This window comes from Falco peregrinus, chromosome 1 (genome assembly GCF_023634155.1).
Source record: "Falco peregrinus isolate bFalPer1 chromosome 1, bFalPer1.pri, whole genome shotgun sequence".
Taxonomy (NCBI): Eukaryota; Metazoa; Chordata; class Aves; order Falconiformes; family Falconidae; genus Falco; species Falco peregrinus.
In genome coordinates, this window is record NC_073721.1 from 24,511,564 (window position 1) to 24,533,347 (window position 21,784).

The following is a 21,784-nucleotide window of genomic DNA, read 5'->3' on the forward strand; positions in this document are numbered from 1 at the left end:
AGAAAACGCTGGATAAGTTAAATTGTGTGAATAAGTTGCACCTTAAAAAAATAATCTAGAAACTTACCTATTTGTGCCCTTTATTTTAAAGACTCAAAGGTGTCCCCAGAACTCCAAAAAGCATTCTAGCGTACACCATCCACAGTATGAAAACATGAAGAATCTGTTGAGTAGCTGACTGTGCATTGTTGTTTAATAATTATTACCTCCTTAATATGACTTTATTAGTAAACTCTACACAGATGGTTAGTGTGGGAAAGAGACAGTCAGTGAGGTGAGGTTAGAGCTGATCCATAATACTTCTGTGTAATGGCCTTTTTATTGTGTGGTTAGGGGAGACAGCGATAGATGTACACATGGATGTTTTGGCATGTTATAGTAACTGTCCAGTGTAGATTCCAAGACTCAGATTTAGCAACTCAGGAAAAAAGGTTTTATCCTAGTGGGAGGTGATTGAAAGCATGTTCCATGCTGACCTTGAGTTACTCACATACTTGTAACTCTTCTCAGTTTGGATATCTGAGGAACACAACCCAAAGTGCCTAATGGTATCCTCTGAAATGATTGCCTGGAGGCTGGAATGCTGTTGAGACCTGTGGGGCAGATTGCCCCTATGTGTTGTTGTGGCCTGTCACCTGTACTCTTCTTTTTAATTTTCAGTCTGTCTGTTGTTAATCATTACCTATCTTGGAAGTGAACATTTTCACCCCTGAGTACCAGCCATTTGCTCGCAAAAAGTATCAGTGCCGTATGCAACCAGCTCTGGCTGGACCCTAACCTATGTCAGAGATGATCATTGACTCTATGGAGCATGATGTCTGTTCTGCGTGAAGTAACCAGTAACTCACCCCAGAGTTTCCTTTCCCTGTACTTGCTGGGTGCTCAGCAGGTGGGAATATCTTAAGATGCACTATAACTGCAGGAACTTTTGGCTTTAGTTGGGCTTATGTTTATTGTGAAAAACACTTGACTAATGTTTGGTCTCAGAGATTGAAGCAGACTGTATGTCTAGATCTAAAGTAGCCTGTCCTGAATCCCATAAGGCTCTGTCTTCAGTTTTACACCACTGGCTGAGCGAGGACCCTGTGCACCTTACTCACTCTGAGAATGTAAGTGGCCTTATGGTATAGCTTTGGGCTGTGTTAGAGCATAAGCTGAGCTGAAATAAAATAAATGTAAGACAGTACCACTGCCTAAGTAATGATCCCAGAAAAGTTGTGCTTAAGTGGAAAGTTAGAGAAAATGACCCCAGTGGACATGCTTCCCTTTTACCAAGCTCCAGTCTGGGAACTGAAGGACTGAGGACTTCATGAGTTTACTTTTCCCTTGTTTGAATTCTGAAGCCACTTTCGAGTTAGAAAAACTCAAGAGCAGCACGAGGGGCTCCTTACCCATCTAGGGTCAATGGCCATCTTCCATAGCATTCCAGCTTTTCCTATCCTACCTGAGACAGGGAGGCAGGCCAGACCAGGCACACTATTAATAATTATTAACAGCTGAAGCACAGAATGAAGAAATTACTAGTCTGATGTATCATACAACGTTGAGGTAGTAGCAGTTCTGGGGAACTATATCAGTTTTCCACCTAGTCCATAGGAATAATACACAGGAGTTCTGACTTCCAGGCTCTACTATAGCCATTTGAAAAATGATAATGGGGTCTTACTGGACTACTGAGTACTTTGCCCCTGGCACTTTAATCTTCATTTAAATATACCTAAATGTTTGCTGTCACCATATGTTATTATGGCCATAGCCAGCACCTCTTCTCATGTCATGCTTGACTGCTTTTATAATCTGCTCATTGCTTGTACCTGTATATTGCTGTTTGTAGGCTGTCAGCACTCTATGCCCTAGGGATGTGATATGAGCAAGTGAATGTGTGTGCTCAGGTGCACACGTGCATGTGCACATGTAAACAGAAAGCTAAAAGTACTGTGGGGACACCAGACCTGATTTCATCAATTCACTGGCTGACTCTTGTATCATGAAAGAGGGTGAATCTTTTTCTCTTTGTCACTGCTTAAGTGATATGCCCAGGACCCTTAAAAAGAGCAATCTTTTCCTTACCGCTTCTGATTTCTGTACCTTACGTGGGGGGAGACTCAGAGGCAGACAAAACACTCTTGTGTAAGTTAGAAATCACTGAACCCAGCTATAGCACCCAAATTCCCAGAGAACTTGCTTATGCAGTCTGGCCCCTTGATGGGAAACAGGATCACTGGTTATTTAGCTCTAAGCACTGTGTTAGTGGCTCCTGAGAATTTGCGTCTGCTGCCTCTGCTGAATTTGAACAGGCTCATGGTTCTCACATTGACAGTGCGTGCCTGAGATTCTCTGAGGGTTTGGTGGCAACCACCAGCAGCAGAAGGTTCCCAGGTCTGTTCCTTTTCCTCCAAATGGTGTTTACTGAGACTAGTTTAACTGTGTTTCAACCTATAAAAATGAACAGAAGTAATGTTTAGGTCTCAGTGGTGGAGTGGAGTTACTAGAAAAAACGATCTTTTTGAAGATTCCTTCTCTGGACACGTGCGTGCACAAGAGACCCCCCAAAAAGCCCAAACAAACCCAAACATGAACACATTGTAGGAACAGGCCCAAATGGAAATGGTCCTTCCTTTCCCAAATATATGTCTGTTGGTTTAGATTTGTTTTAGAGACCACAGAAATCTACTGCTTCTAAAACTGAGTAGATCTTTAAAGGAAGAGAACTGCAGGAAGAATAAGGAGGAGGAGGAGGAAGGAGGTCAGCTTTTTATTAGCTTGGGCTGGACTCCATGTGACATGGTCTGTGGAGTACCTTGGTATATTTCAGGGATGTTTATCTCTTAATCTCCATTCTTCTTGGTTATCCTTTGCAGAGGAATTGGGTGTCTGGAGTAAAGGGAAATGTGGCTTCTCTGAGGGGCTAGTTGTCACGTTCTTTAACTTGTTCAGCTTATCCCTCTCATCCTGACACATCTTCAGGCAGGAACAGCACAGGTCTTTCTCTTGTACCAGGTAGAGTGTTTCTATGCCTTTAACGGGGTCGGCATGCTCTTCTTGCTCTGTTGAATCTGGGAAAGGGTTTCTTTTTGCATTCAGTTTCTTGAGCTTGGGGAGATTTTTCACACTGTTTGGGATGGCGGTCAAGGTGTTGTCAAAGAGACCTATCTCCTTAAGTTCCTTCAGGGCCCCAAGACTAGTGGGGATACTGTCAAGACAGTTCAAGCCAAGGTTGAGAATACGCAGGTTCTTGAGAAGGTTTAACTCTTCTGGCAGATGTTTGCTGGTCAGCTTGTTGTTGCATATATTCAGGTAGAAAAGGTTTTGAAGTGTACCTATTGTCTTGGGCAGCTCCTCAAGCTGATTACTATGCAGGTCCAGCCAGCGCAGTTTCTGGAATTTCTGGATGCTGCTTGGAATCTTTTTTAACATGTTTCTGCTCAAATCAAGTTCATCCACGTCAGCCAGTTTCAGAATGCACTGAGGAAAGGTGGTGATGCCCATCTTGCTTAAGTCAAGACGGCGCCCTCCATCAAAAGATATCCGGATAGAATTTTTGGCAATTTTCAAGGTGATCACCTTCCCTTTTTGACCTTTTGCTTTCCCCTTGGCCATCTTTCCACTGAGAGACAGACAGACACACCAGGCTGTGGATAAGGTGTGGGAACTCCCGTAAAGCCTTTGAAAGAGGTGGCTCTTACTCCCTAATTAAAAACAAAATAATCACATAGTTATGAACTAACATATGACCGCTGGACTCTTCAGAATTCTTTTTTTTTGAGGTCAGGTCTTTTCAACCCTGAAGCTGCAACTCTGAAAGTTCCTCCTTGAAAGTATTTTGAGTAGGTGAAATTCTAATAATCTACAATATTATTTTATTGCATTGTAACACCTATATTGCATTACAGGGTGAAATTACAAGTGGGAGAAATCTGCTGTCTTTCATCCCTAGATGCTGATTTGAGCTCAGCATGTAACGAAGCTGAATGAAATGTGGTATTATCCGTCAGCCATTTGATGACCTGAGCAAAATATATTGTGGGTCCCAATACAGTCCTTAGGGACCGCACTAAAAGAAGCTCTCCAAAATTGTACTGATTCTACCAGACCAACAGGTTGCCGCCTTTACAGGCCTGGCATCTGTTGACAAGTTAGTTAAACATGCTGTTTAATGAACCTCAGATTTGGGTTCTGGTCGCTATTGAAGGATTAAATGTGTAAAGCAAATTAAGAGTGTTGTTTTAACCAGGACCTCAGGACATAGTGGGGTCCCAGATTTGCCAGGACTGCTTGTAGGTCATACATCACCTACAGGGCAGACTGCAACAGAGGGGTTTGTGTCAGTGCTGCTTAATGATGTGTTAAACCAGGCCTTACTGTGCCTCCTGTGCTTTCGAGGAAAGATTCTGGATACTCTAATCTTGACGTTCCCTCCATGCTATGGGATAGATGGGACTCCCACTGTGAAGGTGCCCTGCCCTCAAAAAGTGCATGTAGGTGTGATGGTCAGACTTCTGGCTCATACTGGTGCCAGCACGTGCTACACGCTTGAGTAGCAGTCCACTGCAGTCTGAGGTTTGGTGAACTCTCTCTCTAATCAAAGGTCATCAAATACAACTGTTAATTATGGCTAGTGACAAAGGAAATAGGTTGATTCCTATTCCTAAATGGATGACAATGTCCCTCTCAGCTGGAGAGAAGAGAGGAGCTTGGGTTACAGCTGGCTAATCTCAGGATGGTTTGGGTGCTTTGGCATTTAATTGTGAAGAGTCAAATCACGGCTTTGATGAATGATTGTTTGGGACAAAATATGGATTTGTCTACGATACATTTCCCTATTAGAAAGGCTTCATTACAAACCCTTCAGGCTTTTTGGCTGCTCATTAATCATGTGCAAATACATGAAGGGGAAGCTCAGGCTACAACTAAGGCATTTCAGCTCCTTTCCAATTACATGCCATAGTCCAAAATAATGCAAACCCAAGGGGGATCTCTGCCAGTTACCACCCACACTCCCATGAGCTCTGTAATGAGGCAGATGCTTCAGAAAATCCTGGAAGCAGGACATTGGGGTCAGTCTCGCCAGAGGGTATGTTCCAAAATTGAGTATTTGTTATTTTATATAGAAATATTTAAACACAGTTAAATCTTTCTGTGTCTGTCACTCCCAGGCTTCTGTCTCTCACTAGTACTTACAGGGTCATATTACCATTATAACCAAAGGCCTCTCACTTTTTGCTGTTGTTTAACCTTACGTTGTCCCAGGGGCAATATCGATGCCATTCTTTCCATAGTGTAGGCTGGTAACTGAAGCAAAGTACAGTGGAAAATTAAGCACTTTGCCCACCTTTGTTTATGTTAGCTTAAGTAATTTGCCCAGGAGTGGGCAGGAAGTTCTGGAGAGCTTCAGGTTTTTTGAATCACAAATGACTCATTTTAAGGATTTGATGCAATATTCTGGTTGGCAATTCTGTGAAGATAAAGTTCAGTTGCGTGTGAAATGGGAGAGCGCTATGGCTGGTACAGAACACCCTGAGTCAATTACTGGTGCACAGAGGGTGACTACCATGCTTCAGAAAAAGATCTGCAAGGCAGCTTCCTTACACTTTGGCAGGATGGAAAAAGACTTTGTTTCCTGCAATTGATGTGAACCTGGTGACTTTTGGGTCCAACTTTCTCTTGATTTGAATTTTGTATTGGATAATTTGACAAAAACATTCAGTGCATTTTTACCAGTGAAGCTTTTTGACGAAGTATGCCTTTAAAACAATGAAAGGTATCCTCAAAGAAAAATAAATATTTTTTTAAAAATTCAAAATGAAAATTTCTTTTTAAATGCTTTTGGAATATCTGGAAAACTCTTAGGGAAGAAAACATTAATTTTTTTTTCAGTTCCTGGTAATTTTTTTAAATTACTTTTCATTTAAAATTCAAGGGGTAAACATTGATCCAAACCAGTTTCGTTTCTTAAAAATAGCGGGGAGCCAAAAAACCAGCTTGTCCCGCAGCTGCCGTTCCAGTCTGGTTCCTAGTGCTGGGCTCCCTCTGTGCTGTGCGTGCCTGCGAGCACTAGAGGGAGCTGGTGTACGAGGTTGAGTGCTGGAGGCCCGGCGTTCAGGAGTAAGTAGTTCGGCGTTTTGGGTTTGGGCACTTCTCTGTCAATAACCCTTGCCAACTTGTTACAAAGTTTGAACCTGGACCTTTCAGATTTTTAAGAGGTCCAAACAAACAGATCAGTGCAGCTTTCCTGAGACAGATCTCTTTGCGTGATGCACTGGGTGATGCCCAGACTTCAAAGAGGTTTAACAGCCTCCTTTAGTTGGATTTTTTAAAATCCTACTGTGGACCTCCGAGGTGCACTGATCAGGAAAATATGAGTCCCTAGTGAGTGCTCGCACTTTCCAAGTGCTGTTTCCTTTGGGTTAAAAGTTGGAGCCACGTTCCAAACTTACAAAAAGGTGATTTGCAATCCCAAAGACAGAGATTAGCATTAAAGGTCTGCAGAAACACCACAGTGCACCAGACAACTCGAAGGGGGATGAATAGCTCTCTTGTCTCTGCATGCTTGTAAACTAATTATCAGTGTTTCACAGGGCTGTAGCTGGAGATAATGGAGCTTACTTAGCCATGTCTCATTTTCTTTAGCTCTGTATAAGAAGGCTCCAGTTCTGCAGCCACTGATATTATAAATTCAGGAATTGCAGGAGCCCTCCTTGCTGTAAATGTTAATTATGCCTGTTCAATCTCATGCTCATAGTGCATCTCCTGAGATAGCAGAGGGAGAGGTACCTGTGTTGCCCTGCGATCTAAGAAAAGGTGACGAGAGGGAACTCTCCTTACTCGTTTTCTCTAAACCCTCACCCCACTGCTAGGTTCACCCTCTGAGTTGCTGGCAAGTCTTTGCCCAGGGGTGGGGTTGCTGCATTTCTATGTGGTAAGATCTCACTAAAGAAGACCTTGACTAGAAAACTCTTCCCCTTTTTATCTACACTTGGTAGATACACTTTACCAAGTGTAGAGTCTTTGGTTTGGGTTGGGCTTTTGAAAGCCCAGGTCTAACCCCAGCACTTTAGGAGTGTTTCACAGGCCCAGAACTTCGAGGCTGACCTGATATAGAAATGAACAGAAAACATATGTCAAGGGCATCATGCTCTCTGCGGTGCTCTGCATTGCTGGGAGCTGCAGGGATGGAACAGACCTTGAGCATCATGACTAGGGCTGTCAGTGCGAAGGAAGGATTTATGATTACTCCTTACCTGCACTTAAGCACTTGCACAGGGCCCAGTCATGGCCCATTGTAGCTAAAGCCTATCCTAAGAAGGAGATCCCATCCTAGAATATAGATTTGGACCCTGATGGGGCAGTCTCTTCTGCCTGAACCTTTCTTCTTCCTTTCTCAGCACAGGGCTGGCAGGAGCAGAACAGGCCTTCTGCCTGTGACACTGTCTGGGTGTTTCAGTACCCCTTCCTCTGTGGTGCTGCCTGTTCTTTTCCTCCCATAGGTTGCTGCTTCCTACTTGTCTGCATCCAGAGCTGCACAGAACCATCTTGATCCCATCCTGAACTAGTCAGTGAGAAAAGTTTCCTTTGTCTTTCCTCCTGGATGTCTGTGTATTGCAGAGCAGGCTTGCCAAGCCCAGAGGAGCTGTGCATGCCCTGCTCTTCTCTGGGGGCAGGAAGGCAGTGAGGTGACATGTTCTAATTCACCCATGGAATAGCTCTGTGGAAAGCTTTCATGTAAAGCTTAAAACCAGCGTTCATACAACAAAAGATTTTGCATGAAGCCAGGCAGTTCCAGCTAGAGTAGAATTTTATTTCCTTATTTATAAGCCTGTTACCATTTCTTTGTTGTTGGATACGACCTGTTGTGGAATAGAGATTAATTCGCTGGCTATTTTAAATGTAGTCTCTTGCTAACAGGCAGCTGTAGACTAAATCCTGCCATGACCAAATAAATAGAGGTTTCCTTCCTTAATTTTCTTACTTTTCTAAATCACTTCAGAGCCACTGTGCTACACACTGTACAAGGTCACTTTTAAACGCAAGGCCCACCAAGAATAAATAAAAATATTATTTCATCTTAAAAATTCTGCCAAATTGCCCCCCTCCATAAGAACTTACCGGCTAGCGGCTAGGAAGACTTAGAACACAAGGTATAGATGCCACAAGCTGCTTGATTTTTTTCAGTAGGACTAGCCTTCGTGGTCTGTTACTGTGCAGTTGTCCTCTGTCTGCTCTTCTCTTGAGTAATCAATTAGTCTCTCAGTCTGTAAATAAAACGGTGAGCCGGGATTGCAGGACAATTTGGCAAAAGTGGCAGAAAGGACTTCCCCAGCTTCAGGGTCTTTGTATTCAATTCTCCTTCCACAGCCTGTGAAACTTTTGTTCCTAAGCAACAGCAATGCTGTGTCCTTGGAGATTATTAGCATAATGCTTGGTTCCAGCTTGCAAGTTCAAGCTGGAGGGAAAAGAACTGAAAGGCATGCAGTGCCTGGAAATGTTAGATTTCAAATTATACAGAAAGAAAAAGCATCTGGACCTCGTTAGAAGCTGTTTGTCAACTTTTTACATTGCCTTAACTGTCCATTTTAGTCATTTGGCTGTTTCATTTTACTTGGCCGTAATACAGTGAGAGATACTTTTATGTGTGTTAAAACTCACAACATTTGTGATACCATCCTTAGCACAATCCACATCTGACAGATACGGACACAAGAGGGAAGGTTCATTCAGCTGTGCAGCAGAGAGGATATGAACTATTAGTTTATATTCATTTATCTGTGACCCTTCAAAAGTGCAGTTGGTACAATTTCCCTTTGTAGCATGTGAATTTACTGGAATTTGTGTCTATGACTGGGGATACCAAATTCAAGTTTTTAGTAACTGGTTGCAATAATTTCAAAGGAGTATCTGAAAAAAAAGAACTATGCAAGAGAAATAGCAGTGTTTTGTAGTAGGTATTGTTCACAGGAAATGCAACATTGAGGCCCCTCTCTTGCTGATGTCCAGGATGTTCTTGGCATAAAGCAGCTGATAATGTTGATGTGCTTGCCTGATTCCAGGGTTTGAGATTGCATTTTGTTCACCTCAACAAATTAATTGAATTTACTTGATTATTTTTTTTTCCATGATCTGAAGTGTGCCTGAGTGCAGCATTTCTGCAGCGGAAACGTTATCCCTTTGTATGCTGTAAGCCTGTGGATATACATGGTGCAAACAGTGTTCCTTACAAGAGGGAGATTCCTTTCTCCCTCCATAGCCCCCTCAAGACATCCCACTTCAAGGAGCCCTACTTTAATATTACACAGATTTACAGATTTCATATTGTATTTCTATTCTTTGAGCACAGAGTAAAAATACCCAGAAGGGAGACTGGTACAATCAAAGAGGACACTGTACTTTTATTCTAAATTAATCTAACCTGACACTTTTCTGAGTTTGAGAGACACTTGATTGTTTCACAGGGGAAGCTGACATTACTTTTGATGTCTTCTGTCCTCTTTTTAATAGTAGGATTTGAACCTAGGTTGTGGCTTACCAGGAAGGGTTTTTTTCTTACAATAATTTTGGTAATTGCAAAAATTCTTTCAGAAAAGTGGTTTTAGGACAGCCTTGGCACTCTTTTGCAGACATAAAAGGTCTGGAAGATGGAAGACAAAAAGAAAATGAAAGCAGCTTTGTGAAGTCTAAGAACCCATTGTTTACTGGAATTTTTATATTAATTTCAGTGGGGGCAAAATCTTATCCTTTGAGATTATCTCATCTGCAATGAATCTCCAAATGGGTTGAGATCCACCTGTCTCTAGCAAATGGAGAGTACTGGCTATCACAAGAGTGAGATCATAGTCTGGTGTTAATGGAAGAGGGATTAATGAATCACTTATGTATAGTGTAGCCAAAGGTGGATCATCATTAGTACACATCACGCTTAGATTCTGCCATGGCTAGCACCCTACAAATATCTTATAGATGTAAATCTAGATAGATAGATACATGACTTCACATAACTTCACCCCCTCTTTAAGTTTAGTTATTTACATTTATAAAGCACTTCTGTTTCTTTTTCAAACCAGCCTTTGATTATTTATTTCATTTTAAATGCACTTACTGTGGTTGGATAGCTGCAGTTGATCTGCTTTGAGCTTTTACTGTGCTGGCTAGAGAGGTGTTGGCTGGAGGAATGCTGGTTGATTAATTACCAAGGAGAAGGGAGGAGTAGGCTTGAACTGCCTATAATGCGATTCATGTTCTGAGCCCCTGTGAGTCAACAAGGGTAGAATGCAGAATTCCAGGTCTCTGGGCACTTGCAGGGAGCATCCTGCCTGGTCCCTGGAGACTCAGAAGTATGGCTCTTACAGGGGAGTGACTACGCTTAGCCTTGCTTATTTTCATCATGTGGTGAACTCATCAACGTCTTAGAATTATATAGTGGCTTCCGAAGTAAGCAGAGAGGATTGTTTTGAGCCTTGCAGAGTCCTTATTAGCTGCTTAGGGCTTGTGACACACAGAGCAAGAGTTCCACCAGAAGATCATGGGAGCCACAAGTCAACATATGTTATGTATATTTGCATAACACACACAGACTGGCCCAGTTTAGTCCTGTGTAAAGTATTTTACAATGCTCCCACTTTAAATGTTTGAGGAATAATCGATTGAGCAGGTTTGTACATTGCATAATCCCCTGCTTTCTAACTCAGCCATAAATCCAAAATAAATCTGAGCAGTTTTAGTGAGTGAGTCTGCCTCTGTGGAAAGGGAAGGAACAAACTTGATATCTCTGTGTCAAACACCCTAATCCAAACACACTTCAAATAATTCCGGGAATCCTGATCCTATTCCATCCCCTTGAGATACTCTGAGTTCTCAATGTCTGTCAGAGAATTTACAAAGGCCAGTGGGGTAAAGCTCTCTGCAATCTCCATATAGTGTGAGGGCTGAATTGTAAAGGGTAAGTCATCCTGATATCTGTTGTCTACTTTAGAATTCCTACATTCTTGAGCCTTGTGTGGCTCAAACTGGGGGTGAAACCACCATAACTCTGCTCTAGTCAATGGACTTTCTTCTGACTTATATTGTGTAAATTGGGCCATCATATAAGCTATTCATTTTTTTGGACAAAGAGTGAAGATGCTGTTTTGCCACATTAGGTATGAACTACACCTTTTTGTGTTACCTAGTTTCTATAAACATAGCCTCCTGTTGTTAGATTTCTTGTGCTTAACAGGACAACTAAACAAAGCTTAGGAGTTGCAGACCACATGCCAGAATTGGGTGTCACGTTTGTTCATGGAATAAGTTATTACTTAGGCTGTGCAAAATCCTTCCCTCAAAGACACACTTTTCTTTGAAGATAGTGCCTAAGCAGGGAAAAAAATACTGTGTTGAAAAAACCATAGTGGTTTTCATTTATGTACACTATTAACTGGTCCAGGACTGAATATGCAGTAAAATAATGATTCATAATCATGCGAGGTAGTTTACAAGAATTTGCTACTGCAAATTCAATAGAACTGTAATGATCATAGACCATTTTGGCGCTTTATCTAGATATTTGAGGCTGCTTTAAGCCTAGCTTTGTGGGTATTTAATGTGGTCTGATACAGAGCACAAGAGTGCAAAATAGCAGCTAGCTATTGCTGTAGCGGTTTTATAATCTATGGCTGAGCTGCTTTCCTTACACTTCGGGAATGTAGTAGTCCTGTCTCTGAGCTGGCACCTTAGAATTAATTTAAAGGTGTACACTCAAGAGGAAAAACATCTCCTACTACCACTTATATTGTGTCATGTCAGCAACCCTGTTTACTTTGGCAGATCAAAAGTTTCTTTAATTAATATGCTGGTTTTTTGCTGGGATAGAGTTCGTTTTCTTCATAGTAGCTAGTATGGAGCTGTGTTTTGGATTTGTGCTGAAAACACTGTTGGTAACACAGGGATGGTTTTGTGGCTGCTGAGCAGCGCTCACACCGAGCCAAGGCCCTTTCTGCTCCTCACCCACCCCACCAGCGAGGGGCTGGGGGTGCACGAGAAGTCGGGAGGGGACACAGCTGGGACAGCTGCCCCCAGCTGACCAAAGGGATATTCTGTGCCATATGGCGCCATGCTCAGCATATAAACTAGGGGGAAGGAGAAAGGAGAGGGACATTCAGAATGATGGTGTTTGTTTTCCCAAGTAACCGTTACGTGTGACGAAGCCCAGCTTTCCTGGGGGTGGTGGAACACTTGCCTGCTGATCAGAAGTGGTGAATGAATTCCTTGGTTTGCTTTGCTTGTGTGTGCGGCTTTTGCTTTACCAATTAAACTCTTTCTGTCTCAACCCATGAATTTTCTTACTTTTGCTTTTCTAATTCTCTCCACTATCCTACTGTGAGGGAGTGAGAAGGCGGTTGTGTGGGACTTAGTTACCAGATGAGGTTAAACCATGACAATCCAGAAGCTGTCACTTGTCTCGGTTTGGTCTCTAGGAATTGACAAGAACAAGTCTATGGCCTTCAGGAGCTGACACACCTTCTAGTTCAGCGTAGTTGAAGTGTGACTTTTGTTTGTTCAGAAACTTTCACCCTTCCACGTTTTCAAGTGAATTCCAGTTTAGTATATGCCTTCAGCTGGTTTCTTGAGGGGTTTTTTATTATTATTTAAAGTAAAATGTTGCATTTTGTGAACAAAGAAAGTGGAAAAAATGTATTTACTCTCTTACTTTAAAATACAATTATAAACATGGCAACCCAGTTTTTAAGGACTACATTAGTTTCAAAGTGCTTTGCGCAAAAATATCTTTGATATGGAGACTGAGGCATCTCTGTTTTCAAGCCAGTGTTTTCAGAATGCTTTAGAAAAGCATGAGCCTTTGAGAATAAGGCTTCAGAATAGAAACAGACAGCCTTAATGGTACCTGTCACTAGCACTCTAGCTTTACAATGAGGTGAGACCAGGAGCACAGACTGATTAGCAGTTTGGCTTAGCTTTGAACAGCTGAGGAGGCTGCTGTCCCCAGGTGTCCACCTGCCTCTGCTGCAGGGGCATCTTCTCTGCCTGTGAGCCAGCTTCTGAATTCTTGCAATTTACTATGTGGTGTCACTGCCACAGTGTGCAGTGGTATCTTAAGGCAAACAGAATCCATCCTTAGCACCACCACCCTACTTCATTCTTTTTTCTTTATTAGATATCATACTTTTCTCATACTTCATTCAGGAGCAGACTGGCACGTAGCTTGGGGAGAGTCAGCATGTCACAGGCAGAGTGACTGACAGTGATAAATTCATCAGCCATCTAATGAAGCTAGGCCATCAGCTGTTCATCAGGTAGAGCCTTCCTTCCTAATGAAAGCAGTAATGAAATTTGTATTGTGCAGCACCAACCTAACTGATGACGCTCTGATTTTGGAATTCTTTGGTCAATGGTGAAACCTCAACATTCTTCTAGTCTTGGTGTTCTCTCATACCTGTGGGATGAGAGCAGGGGCACAGGGAGTACAGATCTGAATTGTACTGAAGCAGGCTATTTCAATAAAATGTTTGTTCCGTACAGGAAGCACTCAGGAGGGGAAAAAACAATGCTCCAGAAGTGGCAGGTAAGCTACATCTTGGCTGCACATGGTTAAGTGAAGAATTTCAGCATCTGCCTGTGTGTCTGCGCACAGGTGTGTGTGTGTACATAAGTACTTCAAGACCTAAGCTGTTCTCTTGTGCTGCTGGAGGTAAGGTTATTGGCAAGAGGAGCAGAGTATTTACATCTGGTTATTACAGAGGTTTTGCTCCTGCTGTGAAACATGTGGTGCTACTGTCTGGCAGATTAAGTGTGACTTTACACATTTTTAAACTGAGACCAAAGAGAGCCAGCCACCTAGCTGAATGACTGTTCACAGGTCATCTGGACATCTAAATCAATGCACCTCTCATTTTCCCAGGTGTTTTGCTGAACTGAGAGATGCATTTACTTACCTGCACCCCTGATCTTGGTGACCCAGGACACATTGAAGAAATCTATACCTTCTTGTTTATATACAGCACTTTGTGCAGCCTTTTCTGTACAGGCAGTTGTCCAGGATTTTCAAATATACAGATTCTTTGCATTTGGCACTCTTTTAAATTGGGAGAAAGCACTCTGTTACGCAAATGCAGCATAAAAGCACTGCTTGAATATAGACAAATGCAAACAGCCTGTCTGAAGAACCAGAATTAAGACAGATTCTGTTGAACAGAATTTGTTGTACAAGAGATACTGTGCTGATCTGAATGGCAATGGATGATCGATTCCACTATTTATAATTCTTGTCCTGGTAGACCTGGGAACCACAGGGCTTTGCGGGTGTCATTGAAGCATAGTTCTCAGGGGTGGAGTTAGAAGATTTTAATTCTTGTTTCCTTTCCCTGGCAGAAGAGGGAGATCAGCAACTTTGATTACCTCATGTACCTGAACACATTGGCTGGCCGCAGCTACAACGATTACATGCAGTATCCTGTGTTTCCATGGGTCCTTGCTGACTATCACTCTGAGGTCAGTGCTTGCTGTAGCATTCTGTACTTTCTATGATAGCAACCATACAAAGGTTTGTCGAATTATGCCATTGAAGCTGAGGGGCCTAGACCAAGGGTTCAAAATTTGAGATAGTTAATTTGAACAGTACTGATTCTTTAAATATTAACCGTATCTTCAAATCAGTATGGTGAGGATCACATTCTGCCTCAGAAAGATGGAGGAACATCTGTTTCATACATACCTACTTAAAGGCAGGCTGCGTTGTCTTGGCAGATAGGCAGGGACAGGCTTCTGTGACCCCTGACAAGGAGGTTTGGACAGAAAAGCCTTGAGAGCAATTTGCAACCTGCAAGGTTCTTTATTTGTGAAGCTGCTTGTACATGCTATCCTTTCAGTGGCACATGCTGCCACTCTATTTCCAAGTCCCATACCAGTTCTGGAGATGGGTGTTTTAGTACTGAATCTGTGACCCTCTTTGTATAGGTGAAACTTCCAACACAGCCTTGCTGCTATCCAGTGTCATTGAGCTAGTCATGATGTCTAAGACCCAGGGATCTAAAATCTACATCTTTGCTGGTTTTGCTTTCAGACTCTAAACCTTACTAATCCTCATACATTTCGGGACCTGTCAAAGCCCATGGGAGCGCAGACTGCGGAGAGGAAACACAAGTTCATCCAACGCTACAATGAGGTGGAGAAGAGTGAGGGTGAGTGTTTTAGGAGACTAACAAACAGCAGAGGCTTGGGTCCCCTCAGGCCTTTGGGGATGCTGGTGAATCCTTTGGAAATGGCCACGCAAAAAATTTCCAGACCTCAGGCTAAGGGAAGCACTATATGCCAAGGAGATTCTCTCACTTCTGGATACAAACTGGTTCAGGATTCAAAGAGAAATGACTCCTACAGGTACTGCCTTACATGTCTTGTACAGCTGCATTCTGTTGTCTTCCCTTGGCCAGGAAGACACACTACAGCAAAAAGCAATGTTCCCTGAAAAAGACTGCTGTTAGCTAAGCTGTACACATTAGTCTTGTTTGTTAGCTAAGCTGCATGTAGAAGACTGCTGCACAAAGCTTAGCTAACAGGTACTTTAGAAAAGGAAACCGCATGCTGAGGCTGTTGAACTCTGGAGATCAAGACCTTTTTTGGTGCTAATGGGGAAGGGTACAGTCTGGAAAGTTAAAGGCCTTAATCTTCAGAAAATGCAATGTGGAAGGCGAAAAAAAGAACGTACAGAGATGGTAGTAACAGTGCACATTCAATGCAAATATGCAAGGTGTGCTTTTGCTCGCAAATCCTTGAACACATCTGCTTTAAAGACCTGTTTGCTATTTAGTTGTGCTGTGGTAACTGGATGGTATGGCCTTGAAATGGTGATATTTTGCCCTAGAACCTGATTTTGTGTCCAATTTCCAGGAGACCTGTCAGCCCAGTGCCATTACTGTACTCACTATTCATCAGCAATTATAGTGGCATCTTACCTGGTCCGAATGGAACCGTTTACCCAGACCTTCTGTTCTCTGCAGGTAAGGGGGCAGGGTAGTTTCCCTCCTACACCTCATTATGGACACTGTAGCACATTATAGTGGCCATGTAATGAGGGGGGATTAATTCTTTTGACATTTTCTGTATACTGTAATTGGACTGTGGACTCACTGAAGGCTCTGTGCTATGTCTGTTGAATTCAATGAAAACATCTTAATGGGAGCGTGATTGATGCCTGATGATCTTGGTTTATTCCTGAGGGAGAAGGATTAGTTTTGGTCCGGTGATACATTTTGTGAGAGCTGAGGCATGTGAACACTTAGACAGTGTTTTACTGCCTGCCTGAGTGTAAGCTTCTTGACTTTGGGGCAGATGAGACTTTCACGGTAGGTATTCTAAGCCCAAGTGCCCATATAGTAATTCAGCTACAGGCAAGCACTTGGAGCTGGCTGTGGTGACATAAAGACTATTCCTGGGCCAGATGAGGGGACACAGGTTCTAGTGGGTGTGAAAGGATAGGGATCATGGGATCAGCTCCCTGAAGGAGTAGTAGGGTGAGACTACATTCAGTGCTCCAGGAGGAGGAATATTATGTTTTAGCTTGTTCTGAACTCGGTGGTGTTTTATGATGCCAGAAGCACCCACCATGGAATCGAATTTCATGGGAACTGTGTGCTTACCTTTCCCAGATGGTCAGCATACAGGGGCACAAAATTCCCTGACTGCCCTATTCAACAGGCAGTTGGTGACACAGAAGCACAGACGCTTGGGCTGTAGCAGACAATTGTTACCCTTATTTTTGTAAATGTGTTGTGTTATAAAAGGGTCTGCCAGGAGGACAGGTCCTCAAAAGTGTATTTCTTCGAGTGTCTCGCTGAAATCTACCTATCCCTATGGAGCATGTGAGGGAGACAGCTAGGCCAGAATATTCCACACTCAGAGACTGCTGTGCATATGGTGAGGGCTCGCCATGCCTCCTGCAGCTTTCCAAGTGCTTTGCTGTTGTGCTGGTCTTTTTTCTTTTTTTTTTTTTCTTTTTTTTTTTTTTAATGAACTAATACAAATAAAGCGCTGTGCTAATTAAGTAATAAGCCCTATGATATCGGCTGTTACCAGCAGTAGCTGATGGGTTAGTGAACCACCTGAGGCAATGGTTACCATTGCACTCTGTGAGCCATATGTTAGCTGCAGTCATGAATGACTGTGGAGCAGTTATTTCTTGTAAACAGCAAAGGCTGCTGTATCTCACTGGCACACTTTTCATGCATAACAAGTTCCCAGTCTGAGTAGTTGCTTTGTGGCTGTGTTTGTGTGTGATTAGCAGGTAACCAGCATTTTTGTGGGGATAGTTCTCTTCAAAGGCTGCTGGGACCTGAAGCACTCGAAATTTTGTCTGGATGTGGATCCACTGAAACTGTTGAATGACTTCAGTTCTCTTTCCTTTGCCCTTATGTTGTTGCATGTTCAGCTGAGCTCATTGCTGTCATTTCCCCCAGCTGACTGGTCCTATAGTGGCTTGGGAATCACTGTGACATGCAGTCAGGCAAGCAGCAGACTTCAGAACTATGTGATTAAGTCAAAAGCAGGTTAGAAGAGAAGTACTCCCAAACTCAAGACCTTGGAAGGGTGCTGATTTGGGAGCTGTGAAAGCTTCTCAGCATCTTAAAAAGTAGAAAAGCTATGCTTATAACTGCAAACTGCCAGTCTGAATGCATGACAAGGAAATGCAACAACTTGGGTGCACCTCTTGTGAAAAGTTGATGTTGGTGTAACATCCTGTTTCTCAAGTCAAAGAATTGATTTACACCTGACCACAGAAGGAGGCAGTGAGGAAGCATTGCCTCTAGTAGGGGAACTGTACTGGTGTTTACAAAACCTCACTATTTCACGTTTTATTTTAGTGTATTGAGAACTGACTCTATAGAAAAGTGTGTATGTGCTTTGCATATTGTACTGGAATGGGTGAAAAACTGGCTCATCAGACAGATGTTGGATGGTACCTTCCACTTCACCTTAGATAAGTACCACCTGGAATTTCTTTCGGGAGTTGGTACCAACACTACAAAAAAGCAGCAAAAGTTTCTGTGTTTAGTGTCTTTTTCGGAAAGGACCCTATGTCCTTAATAATTAGTGAGACTTGCTTTTGTTTCAACTCAGCTTTTATCCCCTTTTATTCTTATCCCACACTGTTGCATTTCAGCAAGCAGGGAGATCTTCTTTCCTGGTGTTTACATCCCAAAGGTACTTACAGAGAATAGGGTTCTTACTCTTCATTGTGTCACTGACTTGAGCAGTTATTTAAGCACTGTCTGCAGGTAGTTTCTTCATAGCATCTCTGGGCCTGGTAAGTCTTTGTACCTTCATAAGCATCTCTTAGAAGCACTTTGAGGTCTTCGGGTTTAAAGCACCACCAAGGATCAGTGATGCTCAGTTTTATAAACGTGGAGTGTCCTAACTTTTCTCTAGAGATCACTTTGACTAGTTGCTTTGTATATACTCTGCTGAACTGTAGTTTTAAGAAGCATATTTTTCCAGTATTCCTGATGACAGACAGTATAAGGCCTCTACTGAAAGGAAAGAAAATACCGACTTACTGTGTCTAGCTACAGAAAAGCCATCAGTGTTTATGTCAACTTAGAATCTAAAGAAATAAAGCAGTTCTTGATTCTCTTTTTCCATTTCAGTGCAGTTTCTGCATTCATAGAGAGAGAAAACTCATTAATTCTGATATAAATATATGCAAATAAATTTATTAATATAGGAAATGGGAAAATCAGTTATTGCTTCCTTTATAAATAATACAGGCTTAAGTTTTAAAGATATTACTTTTCCCGAAAATGAATTAGACAGCGAGGGAAAAAATCACATTTTTTCGTGGTGGTAATATCTTTAACCAGATTTGTCGCGCTAACAGCATTTCCTATGTATATATTATTTTTATTTAATACAGGTAATCTTTTTATTACAAATCATATTGTTTCTCAGGAGATTACCATCAGCTCTCATAAAAGCTGCAAAAAAAGATGAAAAAGCATCAATCACCACCAGACACAGCATGCTGTGTGCAGATTAAATATACAAAGCCCTTTAATATGCTTCAATGAGATACTTGTTAGCTGTTGATTTATTTATAGTCCTCCTTCTACTCTGTTTTAATTTCAATTTGAATTTGACTCCAAGGGTTCCTGCCTAATAACGATCAAGAACAAGATGACCTTGTGCTTCAGATTAACTCCAGCTAGGCTTACTCATGTGATTAGCCACTTTTTCACTCAGTCCCTTGAGTGGGTATGGGAAGGCTTCACAATTGTCAGTGGTATAAAGGAGGAGGACAAGAAGGTAAAGCAGAACTACGTTGTCATTTAGAGATGAGGCTGGACCAAAAGCTTTGTCAGAATTCACACCAGGGGAAGCAGGGATGGTTTTTTTCCATCTAGAATGTGTTGGCTTTTGGTGGGAGTCTATCTCGAAAGACAAGTGCAGAGATGTGGCTTCAGAACTTAGGGTTTATTGATTTCTGTGTTTTGATAGCTTATCCATGGGGGTAGTTTCTCCCTAAGAAAAGATACAGCAAAAGTTATTTTTTGACTTGCAGTTCCCAGACTTAGCAGAATTTGAAGATCCAAAGGGGTTGCATCATAAGTGTGCAGGTACTTGCAGGGTCAAAAGGGCAGTGGTTCTTATCATCAGAAACCAATGTGGAAACTGCTGCTTTGGATTCATCTGATCCATGGGAGTAGGATTCCATCCTTATAGCATGATTATGCTTAGACATTATCTTCTTATTTAATAGACTGCAAGTCAGAACAGCTGACTGTTTATATGCAGGATGACAGCATTCTCCTCATCTGGCACATGCAACAGTCTACAGGCAGAGAGAAAACTAACCAAAAGCTATCAAGTTTTCCCAAGGGGTCAGCCATAGACAGAATGTGATGGCATCTCATGTTCATTAACAGATTGACTCTTGCACCACCTCTGGGTTTTAGTGTCTTCATTGTGCAATCCTACTGGCTTATTCTTTTTGCCTAGTGAAGCAGCTTTGAGGATTGAATGGTTGAGGATGAGCAATCATTCATACATTTTTACTGCACTGCAGAACTATTTAAAGGTACTTGTTCTATCTCTGACAATATCTCTTGAGCCCTATCAGTGGGATGTAGTGTTATGTCCCATGACATATAATCCAAATTAATTAAGTCCAATGAGAAATACCTATATTAGCCTGGGAGCATGCTGCAGTTGGGCAGCTATACTGCTGCCAGTACCTAAACAAGGTATTGGGAAACAATTTGGTTCTGTCACTTCATACAGTTAGAAAGTCAGCTTTCTTCTGAAGCAACTTGTTCTTTCTGGCAAACTCATTCAGATGATCTCAAAAACCCTGATTTTTGTTTGATTATTTCCATTATTGTAGAAATTTTATGTTAAAATAAATCCTTTCATGCCTAACGTAAGGATCCCTATGTAAAGGTGGACTTGGATTTTCACAGATGCATACAGTATATGAAATCTCATTAGAAAATCCTGTAGGAGATATGGTTCCATTGTAAGGCATATACCCTTGATTCAGTAAGTGATTTATTTTATTCTTTACTTTCTTCTTGAGGGGTTAGCTCAAAATGACATCCTGGGCTACTGAGGCTGCTTTTGTCTAGTGTTTGACTCTTGTGAAACTAAACATGTTCAGATTCTCTCAGGATGTGAGGTAGTTTGTTTCTCCTTCGTTACACATCAATTCAGCTTGGGACCCAGATATTCCTCCTTTCTTCCCCTCTTTATGCTGTTGTTCCTTCCCATAAGGAATGAACAGCCCCTGCAGGCTCCTGCCAGCTGGGCCTTTCCTGTTTGCGTGGAGCTGATGAATGCTATTTCAGTGGTACTGCCCCTTCCCCAAAGGTTTTTCTCAGTAGAATTGTGCATAAGATTGTTCACAACTATTTGGGTCTCAACTGAAGCAAAACCACTGAAGTCCACTGCTTGAAAATCATTTTGGGGTGAAAGGAATTAATTGCTTTCAGAAGGATTAATAGTGGGTATTCTGATATTCTCAAGCTGCCCATGATCATTTCTGCTTGCTTCTTGTTATTGCAAGCTACGCCAAGACTCCCAGCTTTAATGGTATTCTCAACCTACATATTTACAAATCAGGACTAAGGCAGCCCCTAATATGAGATCACAGTTAGCAGAGCTGGGACAGATCTTGAGCTATCACCTAATCAAACATGTGATAAGATGATTATTGCAGAATTGGCTAAGATTCTGCATCTACTTTTTATTTAACAAAATATTTGCACTGCAGTTTTTTTGTCTGTCTCCATTTCACAGGGTGGGAATTTTGATGTTGCAGACAGGATGTTTCACAGTGTCAAGAGCACGTGGGAATCAGCATCAAGGGACAACATGAGTGATGTCAGGGAACTCATCCCTGAATTCTTCTACTTGCCAGAGTTCCTGACCAATGCAAATCACTTTGAACTTGGTAAGTTCTAGAAGGGACTTCAGGGCTCCCCTTCTGCTTGTCAGCATAATGACAAGGGAAAAGATCTGGATCATGTGTTGAGAGTTGGTCCCTGGACTATGTGGACTGACCAGGCTCTCTAGTGATGAGAGCTTTTATTAAAATAAGGCTACAAGAATACAAGCTTCTGTTATCTGAATGCTATGAGAAGAACCAAGTTTACAGCTCAGAAGGGACTGTAGTTCCTATTAGTTACTGTGCAAAAGAATTACAAATTTTGTCAGACCAAGGTGGATTTTGATATAAGCAATCTAGATAGTTGCTCTTGAAAATTTGGTCTGCATCATCACATCTATGTGGCTATGAACAATATATTAATTT

The 21,784-nt window shown here is 42.0% G+C and overlaps 2 protein-coding genes across 7 annotated transcripts in view; one reads left to right on the top strand and one right to left on the bottom strand.

The window, feature by feature from the left end:
- Positions 1-21,784, top strand: part of WDFY4 (WDFY family member 4) — a 144,822-nt gene that overhangs the window by 99,205 nt on the left and 23,833 nt on the right. For all 5 annotated transcript variants that reach the window (XM_055793251.1, XM_013300522.3, XM_055793252.1 and 2 more), the window contains 5 exons: positions 13,510-13,552; positions 14,359-14,478; positions 15,050-15,167; positions 15,874-15,983; positions 21,271-21,424. In XM_055793251.1, coding sequence (XP_055649226.1) covers positions 13,510-13,552; positions 14,359-14,478; positions 15,050-15,167; positions 15,874-15,983; positions 21,271-21,424 — 545 coding nt within the window. The remainder of the gene's footprint in view (positions 1-13,509; positions 13,553-14,358; positions 14,479-15,049; positions 15,168-15,873; positions 15,984-21,270; positions 21,425-21,784) is intronic.
- On the bottom strand, positions 8-13,502 carry LRRC18 (leucine rich repeat containing 18). Of its 2 annotated transcripts, none has more exons than XM_027788991.2 (2): positions 8,107-13,502; positions 8-3,607 (listed from the first exon to the last, which is right to left on the bottom strand). In XM_027788991.2, exon 2 carries the CDS (start codon positions 3,598-3,600, stop codon positions 2,812-2,814), a length of 789 nt encoding a protein of 262 aa, XP_027644792.1. In that variant the 5' UTR covers positions 3,601-3,607; positions 8,107-13,502; the 3' UTR covers positions 8-2,811. The 2 variants fall into 2 exon arrangements, with proteins under 2 accessions (XP_027644792.1, XP_055649278.1); XM_055793303.1 differs by having other exon boundaries at positions 8-3,689.

What these genes read in the sequence shown, in the direction of transcription:
- LRRC18 (XM_027788991.2), bottom strand. Translation starts at nt 3,600, where the DNA reads ATGGCCAAGGGGAAAGCAAAAGGTCAAAAAGGGAAGGTGATCACCTTG.